General features: G+C 43.9%; 2 protein-coding genes across 4 annotated transcripts in view; one reads left to right on the top strand and one right to left on the bottom strand.

Annotated features, from left to right (window-relative positions):
• The first annotated feature begins 908 nt into the window (after positions 1-908).
• On the top strand, positions 909-17,063 carry LOC115573069 (KN motif and ankyrin repeat domain-containing protein 2-like). The gene is made up of 10 exons (XM_030403686.1): positions 909-1,071; positions 7,422-7,500; positions 7,579-9,039; positions 10,578-10,629; positions 11,402-11,692; positions 11,874-11,958; positions 13,151-13,370; positions 13,466-13,608; positions 14,178-14,378; positions 15,976-17,063. Exons 2-10 carry the CDS (start codon positions 7,482-7,484, stop codon positions 16,099-16,101), a joined length of 2,598 nt encoding a protein of 865 aa, XP_030259546.1. The 5' UTR covers positions 909-1,071; positions 7,422-7,481; the 3' UTR covers positions 16,102-17,063.
• Positions 17,064-19,929: 2,866 nt separating this feature from the next.
• Positions 19,930-26,632, bottom strand: part of LOC115572764 (low-density lipoprotein receptor-related protein 8) — a 93,389-nt gene continuing 86,686 nt past the window's right edge. The window contains exons 16-18 of one of the 3 annotated variants that reach the window (XM_030403196.1): positions 24,874-25,161; positions 23,966-24,034; positions 19,930-22,608 (exon numbers count right to left, since the gene is read on the bottom strand). In XM_030403196.1, coding sequence (XP_030259056.1) covers positions 22,268-22,608; positions 23,966-24,034; positions 24,874-25,161 — 698 coding nt within the window. In that variant the 3' untranslated portion in view covers positions 19,930-22,267. The remainder of the gene's footprint in view (positions 22,609-23,965; positions 24,035-24,873; positions 25,162-26,632) is intronic. The other 2 variants (XM_030403199.1, XM_030403197.1) reach the window with 2 other exon arrangements.

Here is a 26,632-nt window from a genome sequence, read left to right as displayed (position 1 = left end):
TGAATCATCCTTGGATAACCATGAATTTCTATACAAATGTTTATGCAATTGCATCCTATAGGTGTTGACAGTAACATTAAAAAAAACCAAAAACCTTGACCTGCTGGTGGCACTAAATCAAGACTCAATCTTCCTCTGGGGACCATGAATTTCCAAGGAATCCATCTAATAGTTTTAGATACTGCAGTCTAAATAAAAGTGGTGGCAACTCAGGAGCCGACAGCAATTACTGCCAGCATGGCCAAAAAACTCCTTCAGAAGCAATTGATGAATGACAGGTAGTCAGACCAGAGGGTATTTACTTATTGTCCGCTTTCCTTATAAAGAGAAGGGGACGGGCTTTCCTGGCATGGCCAGTACTGTTATGCACCAAATGAAGATGCTGGGCAGGGGCTGAAAGAGGATCCATGAAGAATGAGAGGTATGCACAGAGAGAATTAACCCCCATTGGTGGCACCAGGCTCTCTACTCTCCCCCCTGTTTACTTGATTATAGAGGACAGACACCACATAACACTGGATAGGGTTACACATTCTGAAAGAGGGAGGTCTATGAGGCACTGCGTGGTCACTGATGTTATCTGAGAGGATTATGGACGGTACACAGTAAGGTGACTCTGGTACTTTCTCTTACTTCATACCAGGTGCTCCATATTTTGACATGTTGTCACCAAGATCCCAGAAGAGCTGCTGTCTTGCCCAGCAGGCTACACCTCTGAACTCCTATTGGCTGCTGCCTGAAGGAGTGGGCGTGGCTCTGTTTGTCTAGACTCCCACTTGTCAGTCTTGTTGAGGTAGACTAGGAAGGCATGATCAGAAGCCCCTCCCTGCTCCCTGCTCTCTTTTACTCACAGGCAGACCCAGCTTCTGTTATGGCAGGGGGGCTGCACATTGGCATTTACCAAACAGCCGTGGCATGCCAGCCTCCCTGACAGCACGTCCCCGCCTTCTCTGGAGACAGACAGGCAGGCTGAACTGAGCTGAGAGCAGACTGTAGTGGACTGTCTGACAAACACGCCCTCACATCAGCAAGACAAAGTGGAAGAAACTGGAGCTGAACACATGTAACAAGGTAAGCTCTGGTTTAATATTCATCAGGTATCTCTCAGTCAGCGGAGGACTGTTGGATTGGATAGTTAATCAAAGCCAAGATGCTCAATGATGACCTTGAAAGTCTTCGATCCGGGACTGGCTGATCTAAATTCAGGGTCAGAAAAGCTTTTGACTCTAAAGTGATTTAACAAATTGTGTGGAGTGGACCTCTGAACCTGTGCTGAATACTAATCAGACTTCCAGGAGAATATTTTTTCCTTTTTAAAGATTAAACGTTAAATTACATTTACATTTTATTGCAGCTATATTTACACTCTGTACAGAAATGCACCTGAAGCAACACAAACACACATGCCCACGTGAGCACACACACAAGGCAGCGAGCTTTCTATTTTAACCTTGCCATGTTAACATACCACAGCTTTCTTCCTCGCATGAAGCCCCTGGCAGCTGTTTCATCCTATGAGCTTCGGCTCCACATGCCACACAATGAGGCTCAGATGCCACAATAAAAAAATAAAAAAATTGACCCTGTGGCTGTTGGAAAGCGGCCAGGGCAACTGCAGAGGTCCAAAATTGTCGAGACAAAAACACACAAATTGAAAAAAAGATCGCAGGATTTGAGGGATTTCTCAGAAGTCTTCTTGGAGACAGTGAGTGAGAAATGCGAGTTTGACAGAAAAAAAGAAGAGATAGACCAGAGCAGGAGGTGAGAGGGAGCCAAACTGCTGGGTTTCTAAATCAACTTCGAACAGAAGACAAGGTTGAGAGCTATTCGCTGGAAAAAGAAGCTGCGGTCTGTACAGCCAAAAAGAGGATTAGAGGAATGAGTTTTTCCAGGAACATAACATAGACAGGAAAACATGTAAGAACTGTACAGGGAGATGGACAGGTACTGGGGAGGAAAGAGAGACGGAGGGAGAAACATAGTGATTGGCATGGTACACAGGGAGGGCTCTGGGTTTTTAAGATTTATTGTGAGGTCCCAAGTTCAGGATTACCTTAATTGTCTCAAATTTAGAAGGCAGGCATCCACACATTGTGGCGGTGCCAAAAAGTGCTTCTGTCCAAACACAGAGTACAAGTGGGTGGGTGGCTGGGACAATGGGATCGAGTATCCAAATTGACAGCTTTGCAAGATCACCCCACATGAACCCATGAAAAAAAAATAAAGACTATATAGAATTCCACTAAAAAGGCTGTTGCAGCTCCGTGAGGCTGCACCTCTCAGAACGAAATGCTAAAGTCATGATGCTAAAAGGTTGACAATGGCATGGCTAACATGAACACGAAAGTTACCATCCTATTTCAGTATGTTAGCATGCTAAAGTTAGCTATTTAGCACCGAACTCAAAGTACGACTGAGTATGATGGTGATGGTGATGTCATTTGTTTTCTAAATGTTGGATATATCACATTTCTTGACTTAATGATGGTGCTCTATAAAAACTTAAAGCTGAGGTAGGCAGTTCTTTTTTTGGCTTTATTGGGCTCAGTGGTCTGAGCAAAAGCTAGAATCCTGCACACTCATTTGCCTGTGTTTTTGAAAATCGAGCCCTTGATGAGAGACTTTGACCAGGTCATTTCAGAAAGAGGCCGTTTGTATTGGCTATGCTACAAATTCAGACTCACATGCAGGTTCCTTTAGATGGTGAAAGCCTGATTCATTGGCGGCAAATATCGTCAGTGTCTCTTCTGCTTTGCCTACAACAGTGTATGGTAGAAAACATCTTGAGTACATGGTGGCACAAGAGGAAAAGTCAAGGGATCAGCAAAATTATTAGGATGCAACCTCTGGGGACCGTGAATGTTTCATGGAAAACCAATCCGACAATTCCAGCTGTTGACCGACCAACCAACATGGCCCTCCCTGGAGCAATGTGACTAAAAACAGAGCAACACTTCTGCTGGTACCATCAGTGACTAAACCAAACGTTAATCCGAAACGATCCCCTTGTCCTCATCTGAAGTTGAAGCATTTATCATAGCTTCGTTGGGAGGTCGCCCCCTCTCGCTGTGTCATGAGTTCGTATTTAATTTGTGGCTTTGGTAAAGAACGCTGTGGATTGAGATGTTGTGATTACGAGGTTTGTGCTGATGCAGGCAGTCTTAAGGGTCTCTGTGAGAGGGGACAGACGCAGCTGTTGTGGGAACATAAAGATGAAAAGAACTACATTTGAAAAGGCAGTGTCGCTTCCTGAACTGTAATACAACAACAGCAGAATACAAAAGGACATTGATTTTGAAAACTCACTCCATTGCTTGACTTTGGATCGAGTTCAATGTGTGCAGAGGCAGCAGCGCTGTTTGGCTGGGGCCTGTTCGGGGTAAGGCAAATATTTTACGTTTCATTTCTTGGGTTTCCTGTGAGGTTGGCCCACTGCTCCGAGCAAACACAATTAAAACCTGCGCCACGGAAATGTGGAGGGAGTTAGGCAATGACTCTTGGGAATTGCCCTAACCCTAACTCTGCTATATTGTTTCCTCTGTGGTAACCTGGTCAGAGAGAGGGCTACAAGTACGTCTATATTTATGTGTAAGGAGCTTGTGGGCGAGGCACTTTGGACTTCACATTGTTTGTGTGAAAGCAGGCAATGAGTGGTCTACAAATGTACATTTCTGTTTTCAGTAGCTGGTGGGGATATTTTTAAAACGTCCTCAAATCAAACAGCAGGTTAAAGGAATTGTTTGACACTTTAGGAAATCCACTGTTTTACTTTCTTGCCGAGAGTAAGATTGATACCACTTGCATATCAGTACGATAAATATGATATTACCACCAGGAGATGGTTAGCTTAGCTTAGCTTAGCATAAAGTTCATAAACGGAGCGTTGTATTTCATTTGTCTGTGCAAATGACAAAGTTGGGTTTTGATTTTAAGGGGAGGGTTGTCCAGAAGAACCAGACCAGCTGCTCCCTGCTGCCAGTCTTTGTGCTGAGATAAGCTGATCTACGTGCATCTTCCTCCTGCTTGTGGCGTCATAGTTAGCCTTCAGACATGAGAGTGGTATCTCTCCGCCTGATGACGGAGCCAGCAGGGAGACTGATTGAGATGTCTGCAGTAACAGGTGCTCTGCTGCACCGCGCTGAGCTGATTGACGGTCAGTGGTGGCTACAGCCTCTGCTCATTAGTAGCCTGTCTTTTAATCTTAACGTCTCACTCGCCCTAGATATTTCATCCCAACAGAATGATTTATCTTGTTGCCCTCCCAGTTTGTGTCTCTACCTGGAGGCTATTCTTCTATTAGATTGTAGTGAAGCGAAGACAGATGTCTCGGTTTCCTTTCTCTCGACATGTACTTCAGCTCTACACCCACATGTATAGGCTAAACTTAGACTTGTCAGAATGAGTGCTGAGAGATTCCTCTCTACATCATAAAACCCCGCTGGCATAACAACATACATACTGTATCAGTTTCAATGTACAACACATGCATTAGGTTTCTGTAAGGGCAACAGAACATACAGTGAGATATATTAAACTTTTTTTGTGCATGAAGGAAAACAAGTTTCTCTGTTTATCTTATTTTACCAGGCAGGGTTCCCCATATTACGTCAATATAGAAAGTATTAACTGTGGTATCAGACTTTTTTCAGTCCAAGCATTAAGTTCAGAAACCTGTTCTAGCCTCGAATGTTACCCACATTCATACTTTATAATAATACCCATAATACTTCTGAATTAAAATAGCAGTTTTCATAATTTTAGACCATATAGTATCGGTCAAAGTTCTTGTTCATGTGTTCACACAATGTTTGTGGACAAGTCTGCTTTTGTTTCTAAATGCAAGGTGTTGAAAAAGTAGGTTATTATTTTTAGATCAGAACCAAAACTCAGAAATAGCAGCAATAGTATCATGTATATAGTAATAGTATATTGGTTCTCTCTAGAACCCGACTGATACTTGATTGTGTTTAGGCCTATGGGGATATACATATTCACACTTGTTATGTAATGATCCCCCAATTTACGGCTATCAAACACAAACACTGACTGACAGTGACATGTAGTAGAAGCAGGATATTTGGCGCTTCAACAACAAACTTCAGCCTCCTCATCAGTGCTTCACTGGGGTTGGGGTTATAATATTTTCAAATACCCAAAGCACCTTTCTTTGCATAATGTTGCATAAACAAACCAAAAAAAACCCTTTTTTTTCAGCACTTTTTAAACAACATCCTCGTACCTAAACAACTCAACAAGTGTTCCAGACCTGAGCATGCATTCGAAGTTTGATGAGGTAAAGTGAAACTCTCGCCAAAATGCAACCTAGGCTTTTTTTGTGAATTTATATGAGTCAAACCTTCATGTTAAAGCATAATTACGACAAAAGAGGCACTTTTAAGATTTACCATATTTTCGTTTTCGGCTCAAACTCATTTTCAATGGGAGTGCATGGGGCACTTTTACGATAGCATTAAAATCGCTATCTTTAAAACACTAAAAAGGCTCGACACAACATGAAATTTTGCTCGTAGTATCACCAGGGTCTCTACACATGAACACAAGCATTGAGAACATTGTGTTGATCCCCGAGTACGTCTGGGCTGCCATGACGACGGCTAGAGGAACAAGGGCAAGGGCAGTTGTTAAAAAACGTTCTTTTTTAGTAAACTCTGCGTATACAAACAATGTTCTCAATGCTCTTGCATTTTGCATTTTAGCGAGAGTTTCGCTTTAAAGTGCTCAAACTACTTGGTTAGGTTTAGAAATACATTGTGGTTTGGGTTTAAATATTACTTAAATAACTTCAGTTACAAACGTACATACATAACTTAAAATAACTCGCCGTTGACTTTTGTTACCCACTGGACACAAACAGCTTATCCTGGGTAAAAGTTCTGTGCTTGTTTTACCCATAAACCATCCCTAACAACCTTATTAAAGTGCCTTTTCTCTTTTTATACTGCTTTACCAGACTCCTTCCTTCGCCGCCGTAGGACAGTAAACATGGGTCGTAACAAGCTGCTGACCACAATCTACCTATGTGCCCGTTTTCTTGATGAGGATGGGCTAAAGCTAAAATTTCACAAACTCTAGTTACTTATATTTTGTTTCTAATATTTGCACATCCTGTAGGATAAATGCCACGTTGTTGCATACATTGCGTGTGCATTCAGGACCGGCACACCTGCACGTACATTTGCAGCATGTGTCTCCGAATTCAAGTGTACATGTACCTATCTAAGTGTTTACGTTGTTAGAATGTGTGCATTCATAAATCGTAATGAGCAGATTTGTTGCTGTTTATTGCCTGCCAGCAGTGAGAGTATGAATGATGGAGGTTGAAATTCCCAGCAGGGCCATTTGGTGGTGTTTGTCTGTTTACTGCATAGCTGACATTGTTTGGGGCTGCGGCTCGGTGGCTGCGGTGCCTCGAGAGGACAGCAGGCTGCCACAGAGGCTGGTGGTCAGGAGAGGAGGAACATGGGGGGGAGGGAAGGGGTGAAGGGTGGAAGGGAGAGGCGTTTCATACTAAAGGAAAGGAGGTAAGGGGGAGCCATGACCACACAGAGTAGAGACTATTCTCTCCTCTAGACGTGTGTCATGGGGACTGGCAGACGCGAGAGTTAGCAGAATCGAAGGGCGGTGGAGATAAGTCCTGTAAAAATGCTGGACACCACAAATACTTTAAACAGAAGGGAGACAGATGAGAGGAAGTTCCAGTCAGAGACAGTTCAGTCAAAGTAAACCAAAGATCTGAAAGCGGACTTTGGACCTAGGAGGAGGCACAGAGAGCCGGATGGGAGGAAAGTAGTGACTCACAACAATAGTTGTCTGTATTTGTGTCTGTAGGAGTGCGTGTTTCTCCACGGGCCAGAGCTGCTGGGCTAAAGAGTTTCAAGCTATTTTCAGCTCTCCTTCTGGATGGCAAGGCTGTAATCAAGTGAACATCAGGCCTGCCACTGTTGAATAATAGCAGCCCGATGCATGGAAGAAATGAAGAAGCGAGAGCGAGAGTGTGAGAGAAAACAGAAGTCTTGGGGAAAAAGAAGTGAAAGAGAAGGAAGAAGAGAGGGAGAAAGCACTCGAACCTAATTGAATGTTTGTGTTTTGTTGATTTGCGCTACGTGTGGGATCACAAAGAGGCAGTATTGCTCTCCAGAGTGATCCTCCATCTGGGCGTAAAATTAAGACTTAGCCCAGTCGCTCACCAGAAATACCGCAGCTAAACCTCAAGTGAATGGCAGCGCTAAAATTCATCTGTTTTCCCTCTCAGAAATCATGACTGTGTTCATTATTTTATTAGATATCCTCACAATAACCACTTCTGCCACTTGTAAACATGCCCTCAAGTGTTTTGTTTTTTTTCATATTGCTGGCTCAATTTAGTCTTCAATTTAATTTAAATTTGCTTGTTTTGCCAGATACCAAAGGTCGGTCCGGATAATGTGACAACAACTTGTTTGGAGTACCGAAGACAAGAAATGATGGAAAGACAAAACGGTAACAAAATCCCTGAGACCTTCACTAAATCAGCCATTTATTTGCAATGGATACTGAACTACTGTTTTATATTTACAGGGAATATCTTGCCTCATATCGCAACAGAGAATGGAGTTAAAGGGAAGCCCCCTTACTCAGTGGAAACCCCGTATGGCTTTCAACTTGACCTGGACTTCCTTAAATATGTCGATGACATAGAGAAAGGAAACACAATCAAAAGAGTCCCCATCCAGCGTCGTAGCAAGGGCCCTCGGGCAAGCACTCTCCCCAGGCACCTCAACCCGTCTGGGTGTGGCTACCGCCAGAATGCCTGGGGGTCTACTGGAGCGCTTGCCCCGAGGTCCCGACTCTCAGATGCCCACCATCATGGCTACACTTCCTGGGCAAATGATCACAGGTCGCCCCTCTCTCCTACAGGGCTCAAAACGCTAAATGAGATGGAGGCCAGAATCAAGGAGTTTGATGAGCAACCTCTAGGTGAGCACATCAGACCTCATCTCCTCCGTGCCTCCAGTCTGCCTCTCACAGTCCTGCTGAGACAGGGATCAGAGTCCACCGACGACCCTGGCAGCCTCCGAAGTTCGAGGGATCACCTTGGAGGAAGAAACATCTCCTGCGAGGACGTCTTTTGCTCCCCAGAGAGCCCTCGGCCCCAGGACTGCTCGGAGCTGTTGAGGCGCCTGAGAGAGGCCCTAGAACGTGTGGGGGAGCTGGAGCTGGAGATGAGGGTGATTCCAGAGCTGAAGGCGCAGATCTGCATCCTCCAGGAGGAAAGAGAAAGGCTCCGTCTGGGCCTGAATCCACATATCCCACCTACACCCTCAATGAACGGATCTGCAGACCCTTACACCTCATCCCACTTCAGCACAGTGGACATCAAACGGCCTCGGCATGAAAGTCATATCATGTTTCCAAGAAATCACCATCAAGAGGACTCTAATCTGACACATGAGTGGAGGACTAGTACAGATCTCGATGAGCTGCTGACGGTGACTTCCCTGCAGGCTAAAGTTGCTGTGCTGGAGCAGAAGCTCCATGAGACTGGTCAGGAGCTCCAGAGGGCCTTGGGGCTGCTGAGGGAGCAGCAGGAGGAGAGCAGAAATAAAGACGGAAAGATTGAGAACCTTATCAGGAATCCTGGTGTGTGGGTTCGGGCAGAGAGGGTGGTGGTGGACCAGGACGGAGATGAGACAGTGGTGAGATCCATTGAACCATACGATAAAGCGTCAAGAAGTTCAAATGCATTCATCACTGCAATGACTGTTACCACAAATGGGCAAAAAAGTCAAAAAGAGTCTTCAGACGACGGTAAAGATACAGCAGCGGTCGTGCATCACATCAAGAAGATCAAGAGGCTGCTGGATCAGCAGTGGGAGTGTCTGTGTTCAGGCCATCAGTCAGGAGAGGACAGTAAAAATCTAAAGCACCCAGACCCAAAGGTCACCTCTCTGCAGCAGGAGATGATGGGACTTGTTGATGTCCTCGCCTCTTACTACACACAGCATGGACACAGTGATGGATACAGGCTTCAACCTGCAGGTATTGTACATTAAAACAACATGTATTTAGCAGGACTCTGTGAAAACAAATAGATTGATCATCAATATAGTACTGATGGCTGCCCTCAAAGACTACTACAAATATGTACTTCGGACTAAATTCGTACTTGATGTTCTAGGCTTCATATAGAGAAGCAGTGATCTCACATTACATGTGGGAAGACTGTATCCAATGTCGTGGTTTGGACTTGGATTGGAATGAAGAAATCAATCTGTTATCTACAAGGCAGAACAACCACCAAAGTATGGCCTAGTAATAATGTTACTTTACCCTTGTTCCTCAAAGGTGAACTTCTGCATTGATTAACATCTTACAGATAAAACCTTTAGTTTCAGTTGGTAATCTGCTAACTGATTGGTTGTGTCTCATTGGAGCCCATGATTTATCCCACCAAGGTCGGTTTTAGTTGTTTTGAACTATTTAATTTTTCAGTTTTTGAGCTTGCCCCTTATTGAAGTGTCAGAAATCCCAGCATGCAAAGCAAAAATAGCATATGCGAAACCCCCAAAGAGTGTATTCTGTATGCTTCTCCCCAAAAGCACGTCATCCAAGTCTCCAGGGGGCATTTTCAGAGAACTGAACTTGAATTGCGAAAAAAGCTGCAAACATTATGGTTATGAAATTATACTTTTGCGAGATCGGGCATATGTCAACATTTTCTTTAATTTCTCAGGGAACAAAGCATGGATCTTGATGGGAAAAGGCAGGTGTATTTACGGTTAGCAGACGCTTTTGTCCAAAGTGACTTACAGTAATTCATACACACATTCATACACTGATGGCGGTGGCTGCCATGCAAGGTGCCGACCAGTACACCAGGAGTAGTTTGGGGTTCAGTATCTTGTCCAAGGACACTTCAACACGCAGACTAGGGGAATCGAACCAGCGACTGGACTGAATTAAAGGGAGCTGTTGGATTTAATCGCCATATCATTCGGATGTTGTAATGCTGTGAAATGCCGTGTGTAGTGCAAAGTCTCTGCAAAATAGAGCATAAGTTGTTGCGCCTGCTAAGAGCTGTAGCAGCTTCACAGCTTTATCAGTACAGGAATAAGAGCAAGTTTGTGTTTGGAATTTGGCTGATCTTAAAAAAACCCCAGGCTCATTTTTGAATAAGAAACAGTTTACATCTTCAAAGAGCTGCTAAATGTGTCATAGCCACATTTGCCTCACAGCACAGAAGTGTTCAAACGAGGTTTTGTTGGTTTGCTTTTCTTTTGCTTCACTTTGAAAGTCTACTGAAGTAGAAGCCTCATTAGGATATTCCAAATTTGACCCCCAATTGACCTATTATACATGTTAACTTATGGCTGTTGTCGATTTGCGTGGCTTATTCTTGTACTGATGTAGACCATTTTGACTCAGTAATCGTCCTTTTGTGTTAGTGTTTGTGAAGCAGCGGTCGTGTCATGCCATGATAATTATGTCTTGAATGTTGTTGTTCAAGCTTTGTTTCGATATCTCATCATGTCCTCTGTTTATCTTCCCTGTGGCCTCTAAATCCATCCCGAGGACAGACGGATGGGCCTGGACGTCAAAGAGCCCTCATTCTGAGGGTGTTGATGATGGGTTAGTAAATAACTCTCTGAGTTTAGTAGCCTTAAGAGTTTTGATTACTGCTTAAACCATAGTTCTGGTTGACAGACATACTAACTCATGGTTATTTAAGCTACTGCTGTATGGTTATGACTGAGGAAAACATCATAATTTAAGCTCGAGAGATGAACACCACTCCCTCTAAAGCTGTCAGAGGAGAAAAGCGGCGACTCCCATGTCTTAGGATGACACTCGCCATTTCCCAGAGCCTTCGACGAGAGTTTATTCATTACTTCTGCGTTAGTCAGACAAGGCGGAAGAGGTTACTGTGACAGTTTCAAGGATCGTTTCCCGAGGCTCAGGGTATTTTTTCTGCCTCAGTATCGCTATAATAAATGACATCTATTTAATTGTAATACGAGTCAATGCAGTGTGACTTGCTCTCTATGAAAACGAAAAACACAAGTGTCATACTGAATTTGTTTGGACATTTTCTTTGAAGCAGTAAAAACCCATACATCATGAATAATGCATGAGAAATCTCTTCCAATCTTGTTCCGACATGAGCCAAGTCAGACATTGCAGGGGAAAAGTGGTTGGCTCGCCTCAGTGTAGATTCTGTAAATGCTGACATTATAATGGAAGGGGTATAGTTTTTGAGGCATACGAAAGCAATATGTGAACTTTGTGAACTCTGGCATGCAAAATTGCTCCGCGTAGATTCAGCTGCCAACATCTGACAGCACTTGGGAAGCGGATAGTTTTAATTTTCTGCTCTGCTCTCCTTTACTCCGTTTTTTTAAAGTTGCAAAAGTAGCAGGAATCTGGTCGGACAGGGGGAGCAGAAGGAGAGCACCCGGAGGGAGATGGCTGCTGCCCAGGTGGATGCAGACCCGGAGAAGAGAGGGATGGAGGGAGAGAGGCAAACGAGCCCAGACGGACAGATGATATCGGTAGGAGCGGGATCAGGGTGGACAGATGGAGGCGTAGCGTCTGTGGAAGCTCCGGCTCAGGAGAAAACGGCCAAGACGAAACCACAGCCCCCAGGAGAACAGATGGAGGGCAGCTCTGGCTCAGAAACAACCACCGGAGGCCGGTGAGGGGACAGGAACAAGCGCCTTATCAGTGTTTGTTTGGAAAATGTGTTTGTGATGTTGAGTCTTCAGGGAATAGCTTCTGTGTTTTTATTGTATCTCATGGGAATGTGTTTCCAACGCTATGAGGCAAAATGTTCCTCCCTATTCTCTCTTCTTATGCACACATGCTTCTTCTTCTAGGGAGACAATGAGCGCAGATTTTATGGCTGCTTGTCAGTTCCTTAAAGACCACATGGACAACATGGATAACCCTAATGGGGACATGGTAAGCAGTTGATTCTTCCACAGAAACCTTCAATCAAATCAAATACAACTGATTTATTGGATATTGAAGCCGCTTACAATGAAGACAATTTTATATCTTAAAGTGAATGTAAAAATCTTTCAATCTAACTTTATTGGACCTTAAAGCTGCAATTTTCATTTTTTTTAATATCAACAATGGATGAAACGTCTGTGTGATGTGAAGATCTCACAGATCATCATCATCATCATCATCACTCAACTCTACAGTTCCCTCCGCTTTTCGGAGCGTTTTAGCATCCTTCATCCTTGTTTTAGGTTTATGGCAGGCAAATTGACTGTTTTGATTCACTCTCACTGCTGTCATCAACTATTTTTTGTCTGTTTTTAGTAAAACAGCTCAAATAACCAATCACACACAACCTACCCAGCACCAAACAGCGGGCAGAGAAAGTTAGTGACTAGGTGGTGAACGCAGTGGCACATTTAGCAGCTAAAGAAACCAATAAGGTCCAAAATCAGAGTGCTAAGTAGAGGGTATATTACACTTACATTCAACAGGTGAATAAAAACACTTGAAATTATTGCTAATGTTGCTCTGCGTCTACTGAATGCTTGATAGGCTTTAACATACAGTAAAAGAAGATAAAGACCAGTGTGAGGCTAATTAAGCCAGAGCTATTTAGCCGGACCAGGTAGCTGGGTGAGCTAGCTAGCTCTACGCTCATGTCTTTACAGCTTACTAGTTATAGCTATAGCTTTACTTTTTCCAGCTGTTTACAGTGAAACAGCTCTAACAAATCAACCATGCGCAGCCTGCCCAGCACCAAATGGCAGAAGACGAAAGTGAGTGACTAGCGGAGCACTTAGCAGCTTAAGAGATGATATTTGCTGGTGGTGACCAAAAATAGAGCTCTAAGGAGAAGGCATGCTGCACTGAGATTCAACAGGTGGACAGAAACACTACTTTAAATGGATGCTAATGGGTGCTCTGTGTCTACTTTAATGCTAAAAGCAAAGAAGGAAAGGATCATTCAGGGAAAAGGTGGAATGTGTGACCTCGATAAGATTTTTTTCTCCCGGAAGAAATGTATAGATTTAGGGATGAAGCAGTGAGATGGTGTTACTGTCCGCGGTCCAACGTTACTTCCGTCCTCCTCAGGCTCGATTTGGTTTAAGTTGTTGTCTTGTATGCCCGCCCCCTTTTTTTCCAGAGGAAGGCCCTGGTCGTGTTGTTTCAGCACTGGTTCAGCGTGGCAGCAGAGGAGACGTCAGAGGCCAGCAGGTTAGCCGTGTACCTGAGAGAAGTGAAGAAGAGCACACCCTCACTGCTGGCCTTCCTGGTCAACATGGCCGACGACAACGGCAACACAGTGCTGCACTACAGCGTGTCGCACTGCAACTACGGCATCGTCAGCCTGCTACTGGACACAGGTGATAGTGTTGCGCTGCCAGTGCTGTTGTACACCAGAGTAGTCGGCTTGTAAACACCGAGAAAGTTGAGTTTGCACTTTTCATTTGCCTTACAGGTGTGAGTGATGTGAACATTCAGAACAAGGCTGGTTACACAGCAGTGATGCTGGCCTGTCTGACAGCGCCCGATGGCCCAGGTGGCATGGAGGTGGTCCGCAAGCTAATGGAGCTGGGCAACATTCACCTTCGCTCCAGCCAGGTATTGAAACCACTGCAAACACGGTTTAAATGCAACATGAGCAATACGTGCAGTTGGGTTGTTCAGGTGAGGAGTGGATCTGGATTATGTGCAGGTTGTTTTCCAGTTTCCAGAGTCATAAACGGAAGATGGCAAACAATCAAACTCATTATTAAAGGGTCATTACACTGTATTTACACATGAAAATCAGTTAACTTGTAATAGAGTACTTCTCAGCCTGTAAAAAACTTATACATACAATGTGACTCTGAAGGAGGTCTGAGGTGATTGATTATGTCATTAAGGGTATATAATATTGGGCTATTAGAGCTTGGGGGTGTTGCATTATGGGGAATGTAGGATGCAGTGTTTTGAAGCGCGACACACACAAGGGACTGAAAAACGGGATAAATTTTGACCATCAAATTTAGTTTTTTTGTTAAAGCATTCTTTCCCAAGACACTAAACATCAAAAGATGAGAGGCGCTAAATGCTAGAGGAAACTGTCAAGATAGGACAGATGAATATAGCTTTTGACAAATCTCAAAATGTTCCTATTGTGTGTCCGTCCTCTTGTCTGTCTTCTACAGACGGGCCAAACAGCCCTGCACTTGGCAGTGAGACACGGGCGAGTTGTGATGGTTCGCCTGCTGCTGAGCTGTGGAGCGGACGCAAACATCCAGGACAGCCAGGGAACCACAGCCCTGATGTTCGCGTCCGAGAGGGGCCACACACACATCGCGAGGCTGCTGCTGGAGAGGAGCCAGTGTGACCTCACCCTGACTGACAAGGTGATTCTGCAGCAAAGTTTTGTATTCGTTTTAACCACCACTTGTGTGCGATGTGTGATACAGGCCGCGTGTTGTCTCGTCCGTGGCATTAGATGTTCACGGTCGTTAAACCAAAGGAATCACAGTTAATTGAATGAAAAAAATAATAATCTGCACACAGCGTCCCCACCAAATCAAATTTGAGAGTACAGAGCGATGACTCAGACACCATTTCTGTTATATCCTGTTATATTTATTAACAGAGTGGCGTATCTACTTTTCTATACACAGGACTGAACAGAAAAAAGGAGCTTAGATTTATGAAAGCTGGAATGTTTTGACTGACACTGTGAGGACGTGGGCGGACTGACAGTCTGGATTCAGCTGAATAGAGCTTCCCCAGGATTAATCAGGGCTACAGTAAAACAAATCTCCCTGGGCTGAGATGAGCTAATCCGCTAACACTACCTTATCTGCCAGTCTGGAGCGAGTAGAGGCAGGGGAGAGAGCACAGGAGCTGATGCAAATGCATCTCCTACTTTATATACAGTCTGCCTTTAAAGTAGATTGTAAGAGGGAAAAAAGACCATCAACCGCAGGCGTCCTAACTCGACTCAACATGTTTCACCTTGACACAAACTCAGATTAATTAGACTAATTAATTAAGTCTGATGGAATTAAATCTTAACCCATTTATCTAAAGGACTAAAAAAAATGCAGCCTTGCACATACTGTAGCTTTGTTAATTTGTCCTCTGGGAGCCTTAATTCTGTACCTTAAACTATTCACATGAAAGCAAGACTACAGCCGTGCTAGTGGCTCTGTGAAACTGTAAGCACAGTGGTGCTATGAGCTACATGCTAACGGCAGCAGGACAATGACAATGTTGGTGTTTAGCAGGTATAATGTTTCTGTTATCATTTGCATGATAATATTTAAGGATGCAATATGTAATAAAGTGAGTTGAAAGCATTCAAAAATGAACTAAAATTATTAAAAGTGTAAGGAAGTAACAAAGTAAGCATTATGACGTCAATGCACAGCATTATGTTGAAGAGATTTCGACTATGCTAACCACCTAGCCCTGGCCCGTCCAGTTCCAAAGCTCCCTTGTTTGCACTGTAAGCAACAACACACTCTGATGCTCCAGGCTGACAGTCCGTACCGCTAGCTGCATGGCAAACTGAGCTTATTTGATAACAATAGCAGTTAGCAGCAATGAGCAGTTACTGTAGTGATATGCTGCAACCAAATTGTTTTGGTTAGCCTGTGAATGAAATTGACACGTTGCAAATTCTTACATATTGCTTAAAATAAAACCGTTAATAAAACCCTACATTTAATTAAGAAAAAAAAAAAACCTCATGCCCCATCCTGGGGATGGTGTAGATACAAAGGTAAGAAGATCATAAAAGTTGTTTCAATTTATCCTGTGAGGAAAATAAATGTTTGAACCAAATTCTCAAGTTTGGACTGTGCCATCCCTGGAGCTAAGCCACTAGCGTGCCTAAAAATAGGCGTTTGTAAGTAAGCCCGTGTCTACTTTAATGAGGATTCAGATGGATTTAAGTTTTGCTCCTTCTTCCTAATTTATTTCCTATTTTTTTTGTTCCCTCAGCGTGGTCGAACTGCACTCTCTATCGCCCTGCAAGGTTCCCACACGGATACAGCCGCCCTCCTGCAGGCTCACGCCAAAGCTCGGGCTTTGGACTGGAAAACTGGGAAAGAATCTGCAGACATATGATCCTCCCACATGTGCTCTCTTCTGTGAGGCACCTCGAAAACTTAATGTTAACACTGTGTGCTTGGGTTGAGCTGTTGCTTTCACGATACTGTTTCTGAATCCTTGATGTCTGCACGAGGATAAGCTTGAGTGTTCGGTGGAGTTCTGCCGGGATAGCCCGGCTATAAATCATCTGCAAATGAGGGAAAGCTTAGATGTGTCGCGACTGTTGATTCAGCATACAGGAAATGTTTTCTATTGCCTTTTCTGTTGGTGTTCACAGTTAGGTCTGATCTTTGCACATCTGAATTGCAGCTTAGCTTTGCAAACTATGCAATTAAAAAAAATATATATTTATTATGATATGTGTAATGTATATGTTGACCATTACCTGTGCTTATAATTACTATCTTAAAGGGGCAATGTGTAGTTTTGGAGATGAAATTCAACTCAAAATTTGAATATTACCAATATTAATGAGGTAATAATACAAACTTAGAAATATTTATTTGTTCCATCACTAAATAAACAAGCTTTTCTCAGAGGAAAATAAGCTCCCAGAACACTGTTTGAAGCAAGAAAGGTGGCAGGGTCCGCCACACATAAACAAAGTAAAGTTTGTTTGTTCTGTTTAGGTTTTTTTTTTTTTTTAAAAATCAGTCATTAAGCTCTTTCTCTTCTGATTAAAATGTCTTCCCCACAACTACATGGTGCTCCTTTAAGTCGCTTTTTATGTTTCTAGAGGAATATCATAGATTGCAATATGCAGTCCTGCAGCAGCTGAGCACTTTTTAAATACAATGTGTGTAAAATATGCCAAAAAAAAAAAAAGACGTACCAAATATGTTCCCCATGCTGCATGCCAAAGAAATGAAAGAATAACAGATTTTGGTGCCAGTAAACCAACCTTTTGATTTCTCTCGCTGTAATCACTAGAACGATGTATAAACTGCCTGATTTGTAATAAAATGGTAGAAATCTGATGACATTGTGGCGTTTAAAAGACGTAAAGTTAAACGTAGACTTGAACACAGTAGTTGAGCTTTCAGGCTAAACTCAAAAAGCGGTCAACACGGTTTGTTGCTGTAGTGATGGCCGCGACCAGCAGGTGGCAGGGCTCCTCCATTTCACCCTCGCCGCTGCCAGCCGAATCAAACCCAATAACGCACAGAGAGAAAGCAACAGTGTACATAAATCTGGAAATTCTGAAATGAGCATATCCGAGGGATTAGATCTAATCCCCTTTCAAGTGTGACAGACAATTATAAACATGGCACCCACCGAATTGTACCGACTCCGCCGTGAGAGGGGACACAATGAGATTCACCTGCAGTCCGACTGTACGGCAGCTGTCGTCGCCCCAGTCAGACGTGAAAGCAGATGTGTTTGAGTGGCCTTTTGTTCCCCTAACCCCCCCTGGGAAAACAGCGAGGAGCCGCAGCTTCAGTCTTCCTGCGAGGTCTTGAGATCACACCGGCGAGATAAGACAAGAAGGATTGAGCGTGGAGATGGGGAGGAGGCCGGATTTCTGTCTGACAGAGCAGAGCCACCTCATTTCCCCCTGAGGATTTTCTCCGGGCCTGGCTGACTGACTGTCCCGCTGCTTTAATGACCCTGAGCAAATACACATCCTCAGAGAAAGAGAGAGGGTTGACGGATAGACGGAGAGGAAATATGTTGCTTTTTTTTCTATCGCTCACACGTCACAGGAAATACAGCATAGGCGCACAAACACTGCAAAAAAAGAGAAAAAAAGTGACGTGGGTATGGAAATCAGTGTTGCTCCATCAATTTAACATTATTTGCTTCGAATGGATGACTCATGTTTATAAATGAACCGGAGGATTAAAGCTATTTCACAGTTTGTATTCATGTGTGGGCACAGATGCATAGGTGTAATAACACCCCAACACAAACAGGCCTTAACACCACATGTATAAAGGAATACAAATCTGTGACACCTATGTGTCTCTGCTGCAGGAACCACTGGACCAATAAAAGGTACTTATTGCATAATATCCTAATGTGCAACAAGGAAGAGTCTGAAGGCACTGCTCCGGTTTAATAATGATAATGGACTGGATGGATTTAGCTACTACTCTGTCGGCTGATGAATCACTTTATAAGTGGATGAATGTGAAAAGCAGCTCGGTCTGAATGGACTCTCAAAATACTCCAAGAGCGGCTTCTCATCTGCTTAACATGCAAACCATCCTCACACTCAGTACACTCAGGAGTTTTTGCTGCCACAGCATACGTCTGGTATGTCCAGTAGTCTGTAGCAGCTGGTATTATTATAATTGCTATTTAAGTGATGTTGTTGTAAAATCCTTACAAAATCCAGCAGATGTGTAGCAACATTAGCATTAGCATTAACTTGCAGACTCTTATAGATGTGCAGTTATACCCGGCCAAAGGTGTGACTGTTGAACGTCTAAATGTTCATCACTGGGTACATTTGTATCTGTCATTTCCTCACGTCTTGCTTGAAACAAAGTCATTCTGGTCGGCCATTTTGAAGGCCGTCTCATTCTGCTCTGAGGGGCGAGCAGGGGTCTCAAGGGAGCCATGGAGCGAGGACATACGAAAGCAGCCTTCCCGGAAGACTAGACAACATCGTGACATATTAAAAACATTTGTTACGTTTGACAATGGCGGAGGTCCCTTTACATGATGCCTAAGATGAAAAGGGTGTCTAAATACTCTTTTATTAATCTTTTTAAAAAAAAAAAAAAAAAACAAAAAAAAAAAACAATGACAGAATGTTAAGAAATGACATTATGAGACTTTTGTATTGTGTTGTAGAGATATCTATTGAAGTTAGCATGCTAACCACCTACACACAGCTCACCCTGCTCCAACATTCCTATGCTAGTGTTCTAAAACAACAAAACTCCTTTGGTGCCCTTTCCTCCTAGTCTGGAGCACTTGAAGCATGGTTCACTGAGTTAACTAACTAACGGCAGCTAAAGTTAACAGTTACACTTGTAATATGCTCTCCTGTTTGTTTTGAGTATGAATTCGACAGATGGCCAGTTCCTAAATATTACACCTTTAAATGCATTTCCTCGTTTTCTCTCCCTGTGCACAGTTTCATTGCGTCTCTCCATTCATCTTTGATAGGAAGGACTAAGATGCAAGGAAATGACACCAGGGAGGGAAACATGGATGCAAGTTCAGACCTGGATGTACCCTATGTTGAAGTAGGGTGCATACATTTGGTTAATCAGAGCTTCTCTGCAGAAAACAGCTGCCAGCAGCATCTGGAAATGGAAAGCAATGAGACTGAGGCAAACCGGTAAAGCCTGAAAACCAAATAAATGAGCTAAACCAGCCTTTTAAACTCCACAGAGCTGAGGGAACGGCACTATGAGCAACATCTTGCACATTACACTTTTTGTCACTCTAATAGAAATGACAGGTTGTGCTACTTTCAGAGAACTGAAAAATGACAGACGGGACACAAATATATTCTCTTTGAAGGTGCAATGCATCAGATTTGATCCTCCAAACAAATGGTGAGGGCAGCATATCACCTGAGTAACACCTAACATCTGCTAACTGCAGCTGCCATTAGATATTTAGCTGTTCAGCTAGCAGTCCTTAGCTGACTCCGCCCAGACTCCGAGAAGGAGTTTTTTCTCCTTCTTTCTTTCTTTCTTTGTTTTAGGCCCGAGGCATTGGGGACCGAGTGGGTGATGCTGACAAGGAGTGGGTCTGGACATTATGTCAAAACATGTGTAACATTCTGCTGAATCTTAATGTCTTCACTAATATTCTTACACCTTTAATCAGTCAGTCTGTGGGAAATTGTATCTTCAAGTTGATAATGAAACGGCACACATGGAGGAAATTTTCAGTCAGATTTTATATACCAATATATAGAGATATTCAAAAGTAATCCATTACAGAAAAGCAAAAAGTGGAACCAGTTTGGTCTTAAGTCTTACAGTTCATCTTTGCATGTACAGTAGCTGGCTGATCCCTGTCCTTTTCATGAAAAATACTAGAGGAGAATGAAAAAGAGTAAACAAAAAGGCACGAATAAACAAAAAAAAAAATCAATCATCTCATTAACACCAAGGTCGGGAAGGGTTGCAAAGATGTGGGAGATTTTCGTGAAGGAGATACCATGTTGTTTACGTAAAGAAAGAAAGGGTTGCACACAAAAGAGGATGCTAAATGATGCACAGCAATAAACAACACAAACCACTTTGGTGGATAATTAAGATTTCGTACAATCAGGGAATGCAGTGCTCTCCTTTTATACAAATAAATTAATATACCTGTCAACACTTTATCTAAAATCTTATGTACAGCTTCTCTTTTACATAATTGTATAATACATTATCAAAAACCTTATGAAAACATATTTACAAATCAATGAATCAAAAAGCACCCTCAACGCTCCTCCAGTGTCACAAACTGTCTCTCTCTCTCTCTCTCTCTCTCTCTCTCTCACACACACACACGCACGCACGCGCACACACACACACACACACACACACACACACTTACACACCTGTGTATCCACACACCTTCATACACTGTTTTCTTCCATGCAATACACAATACAGAAGGCATTCTAAGAGGGTTGTGCAACAAAGAGCATACAAAACAGTTCAAATATGGCTGTGGGATGAACGTTAGCACTCACATGCATAATAATGAACACACACACACACACACACACACACACACACGTACAAACTTCTAAGGTTTATGAATGGAGTTACACTGTTAATGGCGGGACTAAAACGGCATGAAACATGTTCACTGATTGGACAATTTGGTCTCAACCTCATACATCACAGTCTGATTTTTGTTTTCTGTGGTTACATCACATGATGGCTCGTTTTCATCATTCTGCCACCAGCTGGGCCCTCCCACATGGAGCTTTCCAAAACTGTCTGCTCAGATATCGGCCCTCTCAGGAGGAGGCTGTGGAATCCAGCTCGCTTCTTGTCAATGTGTGTGTGCATGCGCATGTTTGTTTGTGTGTGTGCGTATGTGTGTAACTTGCCAGGAACAATGACTGGCTGCATTGTCACTTGGTGAGCAATTATGCATGCTGTTTGTGTTTTTGGAGGGCAAGTGCTCGTTGTCTCCGTCCTCTGGAGAACAGCATGAATTAGCTATCGCTGCACCCCGTGTGTATTTATGTGTGCGTTTGTCACAGAAGCGGGTGATCAAATAAAATTCCTAACACTGGAGGGTTTTTGTCAACCACCTAACACTGCAGCCTGACTAAAAGCTGCAGTCTATTGCTTTTCTCAAACCATTAAACATCAAACAAGTCACGATAAAGAAGACACAACCTCCCTCTAACCTGAGCTCATGGAAAACAAAGGTCGACTCCATTTCCGTCTCTCCAGTCCGCGAAACCCGCTGCACCCCGTCAAAACTCTGGGGTGTTGGAGGTCAAATGAGAACGTAACCTCTTAAATGAACAGTGTTCAACTGCTTGCTGAAATGTGAGACAACTCACCCTGAAAAGCTCTCCTCTGAACTAGAGAGAAAGCACATCGTGTGGGTGGTAGCTGTTCTTCAAAATTAATCAGAGAGAGGAAAAACCTTACAAAGAAAACGCTGTTATGAATGACAAAACACAGCTCCAGTAATGACTTTCATGATTGATTCTAACATGAATCTGTACAGATTGTCCCATCAACGCAGATGCTGTCCCAGTTTTTCGGAGCTCCTCCTCGCTAAACAGTGTTCCCAGAGTGCCGCGGCCCACCAGGAATAACACAAATCCCAAATTAATACATCAAGGACGGAACAGAACCTCTCACTATACCTGTCACAAAATGTAAGACACACCTCACTCAGCCATCAACACAAAAGAGGAACCACTCTGACTTCCAGCTTAGGTCAACGCAGGGACCAAATGATGTCACGTTGATAACTCTGTCGTTAACTCTCAACACTTCCTGGAGGAAAAGTAGATCCGACTCCAGCACAGGAAAGGTATGAAACCATTTTTTAAAGAATCACGTAAGTCTTATTAAATCTGCTGTTTTTTCAAATGGAAATTGGCATAGGACACTGGCTGTGAATGGCTGCATGTAACACTTGATGATATGTTGTTTGTCCCTTCTGTCAGACTTCAGTCCGAGTCACCCCTGACCTCACTGTGTGTGCGTGTGCCTGAGCGGCCATCTTCCCCGGAGTCTGCTCTCGTGGGTCACTTTGCAGTGGAGAGCATTGGCTGCTCAGTGTACCAGTGAGTCCCCGGATCAGGCATGCTGCCCCCGAGCGGCAGGGCGATGAACTGCGGGCAGGTGCCGCCTCCCGCACCCACGACTCCCATGTTGACGCCCTGCGGGTACGGGTGGTGGTGCGCGTGGTGCCCCATCCCGTCGGTCCTCCCGATGTGGATCTCGTCCTCCTCGCCCTCGCCGGTGGTCTTGCGGTAGACAGGGTTGTCGAAGTTCATGCTCTTGGTGGAGTTGCGCCGCCAGTTACGCCACACCAGGTAGACTCCGGCGCAGACCAGCCCGAACACCACTGTGGCAACGATAGGAACTGCATGCGTTTAACACACAGCGGCAGGGACACGGGAAGGGGGGAGCGTTAATGAGGCATAACGAGTCCATGGCATGAAATGAGAGGCACGGAGAGGAGCACAACAGGCATGCAGGGGACAGAGAGGGCACGGGGCAGCGACAGAGAGGTTGTGTGTGTGGGCGGCTTGGCTAAACATCGGGCCAGTGTCAGGGTCATACACCGACCGGCAGATTCAAAACACAGACTCTGAATCAGCTGCGGGAAAACACTATTAGGGGCCTAGCTGAGTAGCAAATGAGTTTTTAAGATATCCTTTGGGGAGCAAAAACTCTAAACCATCACATTCCATCACAATCTCTTTTTGGCAACTCATCCTCAGCTAATGTGTCCTTGAATAAGCAATTTAATAAAGCTTTATTAAATTACACCAATAAAGCATCAATAAAGCTTTCACGCTTCATTGGCGCCGCTTTAACTCTCCGGTGGGTCTGAGAACAGACCATCCGAACTAATTGGCCGATTCATTTTGCTTCGCTCTGGAGTTGTTTTGGCTCTGCTTGTTTATGCGTCAACATTAATATACTTAACAAAGATGTGCAGAAGAGTCGACATCCACGGTAACATTTACACATGTACAGTCTGTCAAAGAAGGAGCAGCTTTATATGCAGCAGTCTTTTAGAATCGTATTCTGTATGTAGCTATTGAATTTTATATTTTCAAAGTTAGCCACGGGCAGCATTTGCAACAAATCATGGAGCGAACATTAGATTGATTCACTTCTGAGCTATGACTGATAAAATCTGCTGGCTACAGCAGGTCATTTCAGCCTACTGAATAGACAGCTGCCAGCTAGAAATGAAAAGCCTGATTTTGTGTGGTGCTCTCTGAAATCAAGGAAATTGGAGTGGTACATCTGCCAGTGGTGCGAAGTGCATACTTCGTGTGCTGTGCCAGAAAAATAGGTGCTTGACAGGTGAAGGAACAGCTCAGTGTACAACGGTACAGCAACATGAGAAGATTTTTTTTTTCATTTTGGTGCATCAACTTTTACTTCCTTTCTTGCCACACTACTGTATGCTAAATACACACTGACAAAAGGTCTACTGACAAGTCTTGCTGTAGCAGAACCCAACACAACAACACAGTGAGAGGTGAATAATGCAGTGTGGCAGACGCAACAGAAAATGACTCCTGAGGAACATCAGCGAGACAGACCTGTGGGCCAGGCTTCTCTCATCCTGCCACAGCAGGATCACTGTGAAGGGACTACAAACAGACCGGCCACGGGCAGCAGGTAAACAGCAGCTTTACGCTGCCCTGGAGGTCTCGAGTGTGGATGCACACACGCAGACAAGAAGGCTCCGGGTGACTTACCGATGGGGATGACCACTCCCAAAACAGCCACTGTCAGGTTCTCGCCCAGGAGGAAATGCTCGCTTCCAGCTGAAGAGGGAGAGATGGAACAAGAGAGACAAGTCAGAGAAGACAGCGTGGCGAGAGAGGTTAAGAGTGAGAAAGCGTACAGGATGAAAGAAAATGAAATAATGTGAGAAATAAAGTGAAAGATAAAGGGAGGCAGGATGGGGGAGTCGGTGGAGGAGGAGGGAGATAAAACAGAGAGGCAGGCAGTGGGTGATCATGCGTGCACGGCTGTGAGTGTTTTACAAAGAGAGACAGATAGTGAGCAGAGCGGCTGGAATAAAAACCAAAGAGGGAGAGGAAAATGAGGAGTCGCTCGGCTTTTGCCTGAGTGTGACCTTGACACTCGCCCTGACCTGCGACTCATCCATCCAGGCTCCATCCGGCTCCACCGCACACTCATTTGCATAACACATACTTACCGAAGCACTTATTCATGTACAGTCACACAAGTGCATGCACACAACAACCCACAGCCCACGCAGAGCACAATTCATGGAGGGAAAGGCGACGTTTTCAAGGCGACAAGGAACCATCCATCACTCCTATCAAAGTCAGTCGAGTGTGGTTGTTAGGGCTTGTCGGAATCTCACTTTAATGTCCTCATTACAGTGAGGGTGAGGTTGTTAGCTACATTATAAGTGTGAGTAGGACTATAGGACGTGGTACTTGGCAGGAAATGAGGACGCTCGGGTGAATGTGCCGCTTTATCAGAGAATTACATCTCTGGGCCACTCTGCCCTTTCCAAATCATACAGAGGACCACAGGGGTCGCTTGAAAAGTGTTAATCACATAGTGCTGGATTTATGCAGTGGGACTTTCCCACACATGGGCAACACTGATACATTTTCTGTCAACTTACAGTGTTGAGAGATGCTGCTGTCCCCCGCAGGTGTGGTGGAGACGACCATCGCGGTGGCGGTGGAGTGGGAGCCCAGCGCCTTTGACTCCTTTGACGACACCGGCTTGAAGGTGGAGATGGGTGTGAGGGGATCGGGGGCACCAGAGGGAGCTGTGGTCAGGTGGGGGGTAGCGTCCGCCTGCGACACTCCCCCTGAGGGAGGTGGGAGGTCTTCGGCAACAGTCGCTCCGGTGCCAGGTGTGAATCCAGCGGGAGGCGGTGCTGTCGTTGTGTCATTTCTTGGTGCTGCTGCAAGTAAAGGAATACAGAAGAAGCTTTCACTCAAGAAACTGAACTTTGCGATGTGTTAAAGCTCCTAGAAATGTGCTTTCACATCTGATGTATTTCTCTTGAACCTTAAATGACTAGTGTGATGTCAGAAGAAATATGCTTCTTCACCTTCTTGCAGATTTAAGGCAAGAACACTAGTGCTGTTCTAACTTCACACTTTGCCCATTTAAAATGAAGTTAAAGCTGGGAAACAGTTAGCTTTGCCTAGCATAACCGTTAACAGGAAGAAACAAGGTCCATCTCCCATCACCTCTAAATCTAAAGTGGAGTTGAGTCCTCGTCAAATTTTTGGAAAAGATATTGAAAAAGCTAATTTCCTCATAATCGGAACGATTCCTTTAAATCCTCAAAATCAAATAAGCAGCCTCAACGTTAAAGTTATGTCCATCCTTCCATATACGTGTATTATTAGGCACTGCAGAATCAAAACTCTGCTCCTCTGTGTGGGTGTAGCCTCATCAAATTTGATTGAGAATGGCCTGAAAACATAAGCAAACAACCCCACAAATATCACCCTTTGATTAAAAATACTCTTAAAACCAGCGAGATGAGAACAAATACTAGCACAAAGACAAATGTCTTGAGTGCACAGATAAAGAAGATGAACAAGAAGATTTATTTTCAATGCTTGAGAGTACATCTACTCCTCTTATAGTCTGTTTACAAGGTTTACATACTATTTTATATTCATGTATTCATTGACATTTCTGAAATTACACAGTTTTTGTCATCTGCTGTGATTGGCACAACTGTGTTTTAAGAGCCATAACAAACATATCTGAACATCAATGAGCAGAAATCAACATTCAACTCTCTTTTGACCAAGAACTTGAAGAGGGTGGACACAAAAACATTAACTCAATATAAATATTCCCTTTGATGCTCCTCAGAACCACCCTCGTTGATAATAATGCAGCTGATGACTGCTCTCGTGTCTGTTCAAAGCTTCTGTGAGGGGACAGCTGCACGAACATCATATATCATAATGCAATGCGTTACAGCATTATGAGCTACACGGTGTTCGTTCCAGAGATTATGTGTTAGATCGCGTTATATTACACAGCGGCCTGTTTTATCGTATTCACTGCCTGTATGTGTTGCTTAGCAACGCTCTTTTAAAGTTACAAGTTCAATAACTGCTGTGCTTGGAAGGAGGATATATAACAATTTATGATCAGTTATTATCTGCAACTAATGAAATATTGATTCTTTGTTACATGTTCATGAAGCCATTTGTTACCAGGAGCAGCAACAAGTTTCAGGCAGTACAGTGCTGCCCTGTGAAAAGACAAACATGACTTTTTCTAAAATGATTACTCGTTACTTAAAGTGTATGGAGCTGGTACAACATTTTAGGCCTGATTTGCCAGATTAAAAGGTGCAAAATGTAACAACTGGCCAGCTGCCAAATTCATACTGCAAACAGTGG

Source organism: Sparus aurata, chromosome 21, assembly GCF_900880675.1.
Source record: "Sparus aurata chromosome 21, fSpaAur1.1, whole genome shotgun sequence".
NCBI classification, from domain to species: Eukaryota; Metazoa; Chordata; class Actinopteri; order Spariformes; family Sparidae; genus Sparus; species Sparus aurata.
The sequence above is the reverse complement of the archived record's forward strand: the minus strand, read 5'-3'. Positions and strand labels throughout refer to the sequence as shown.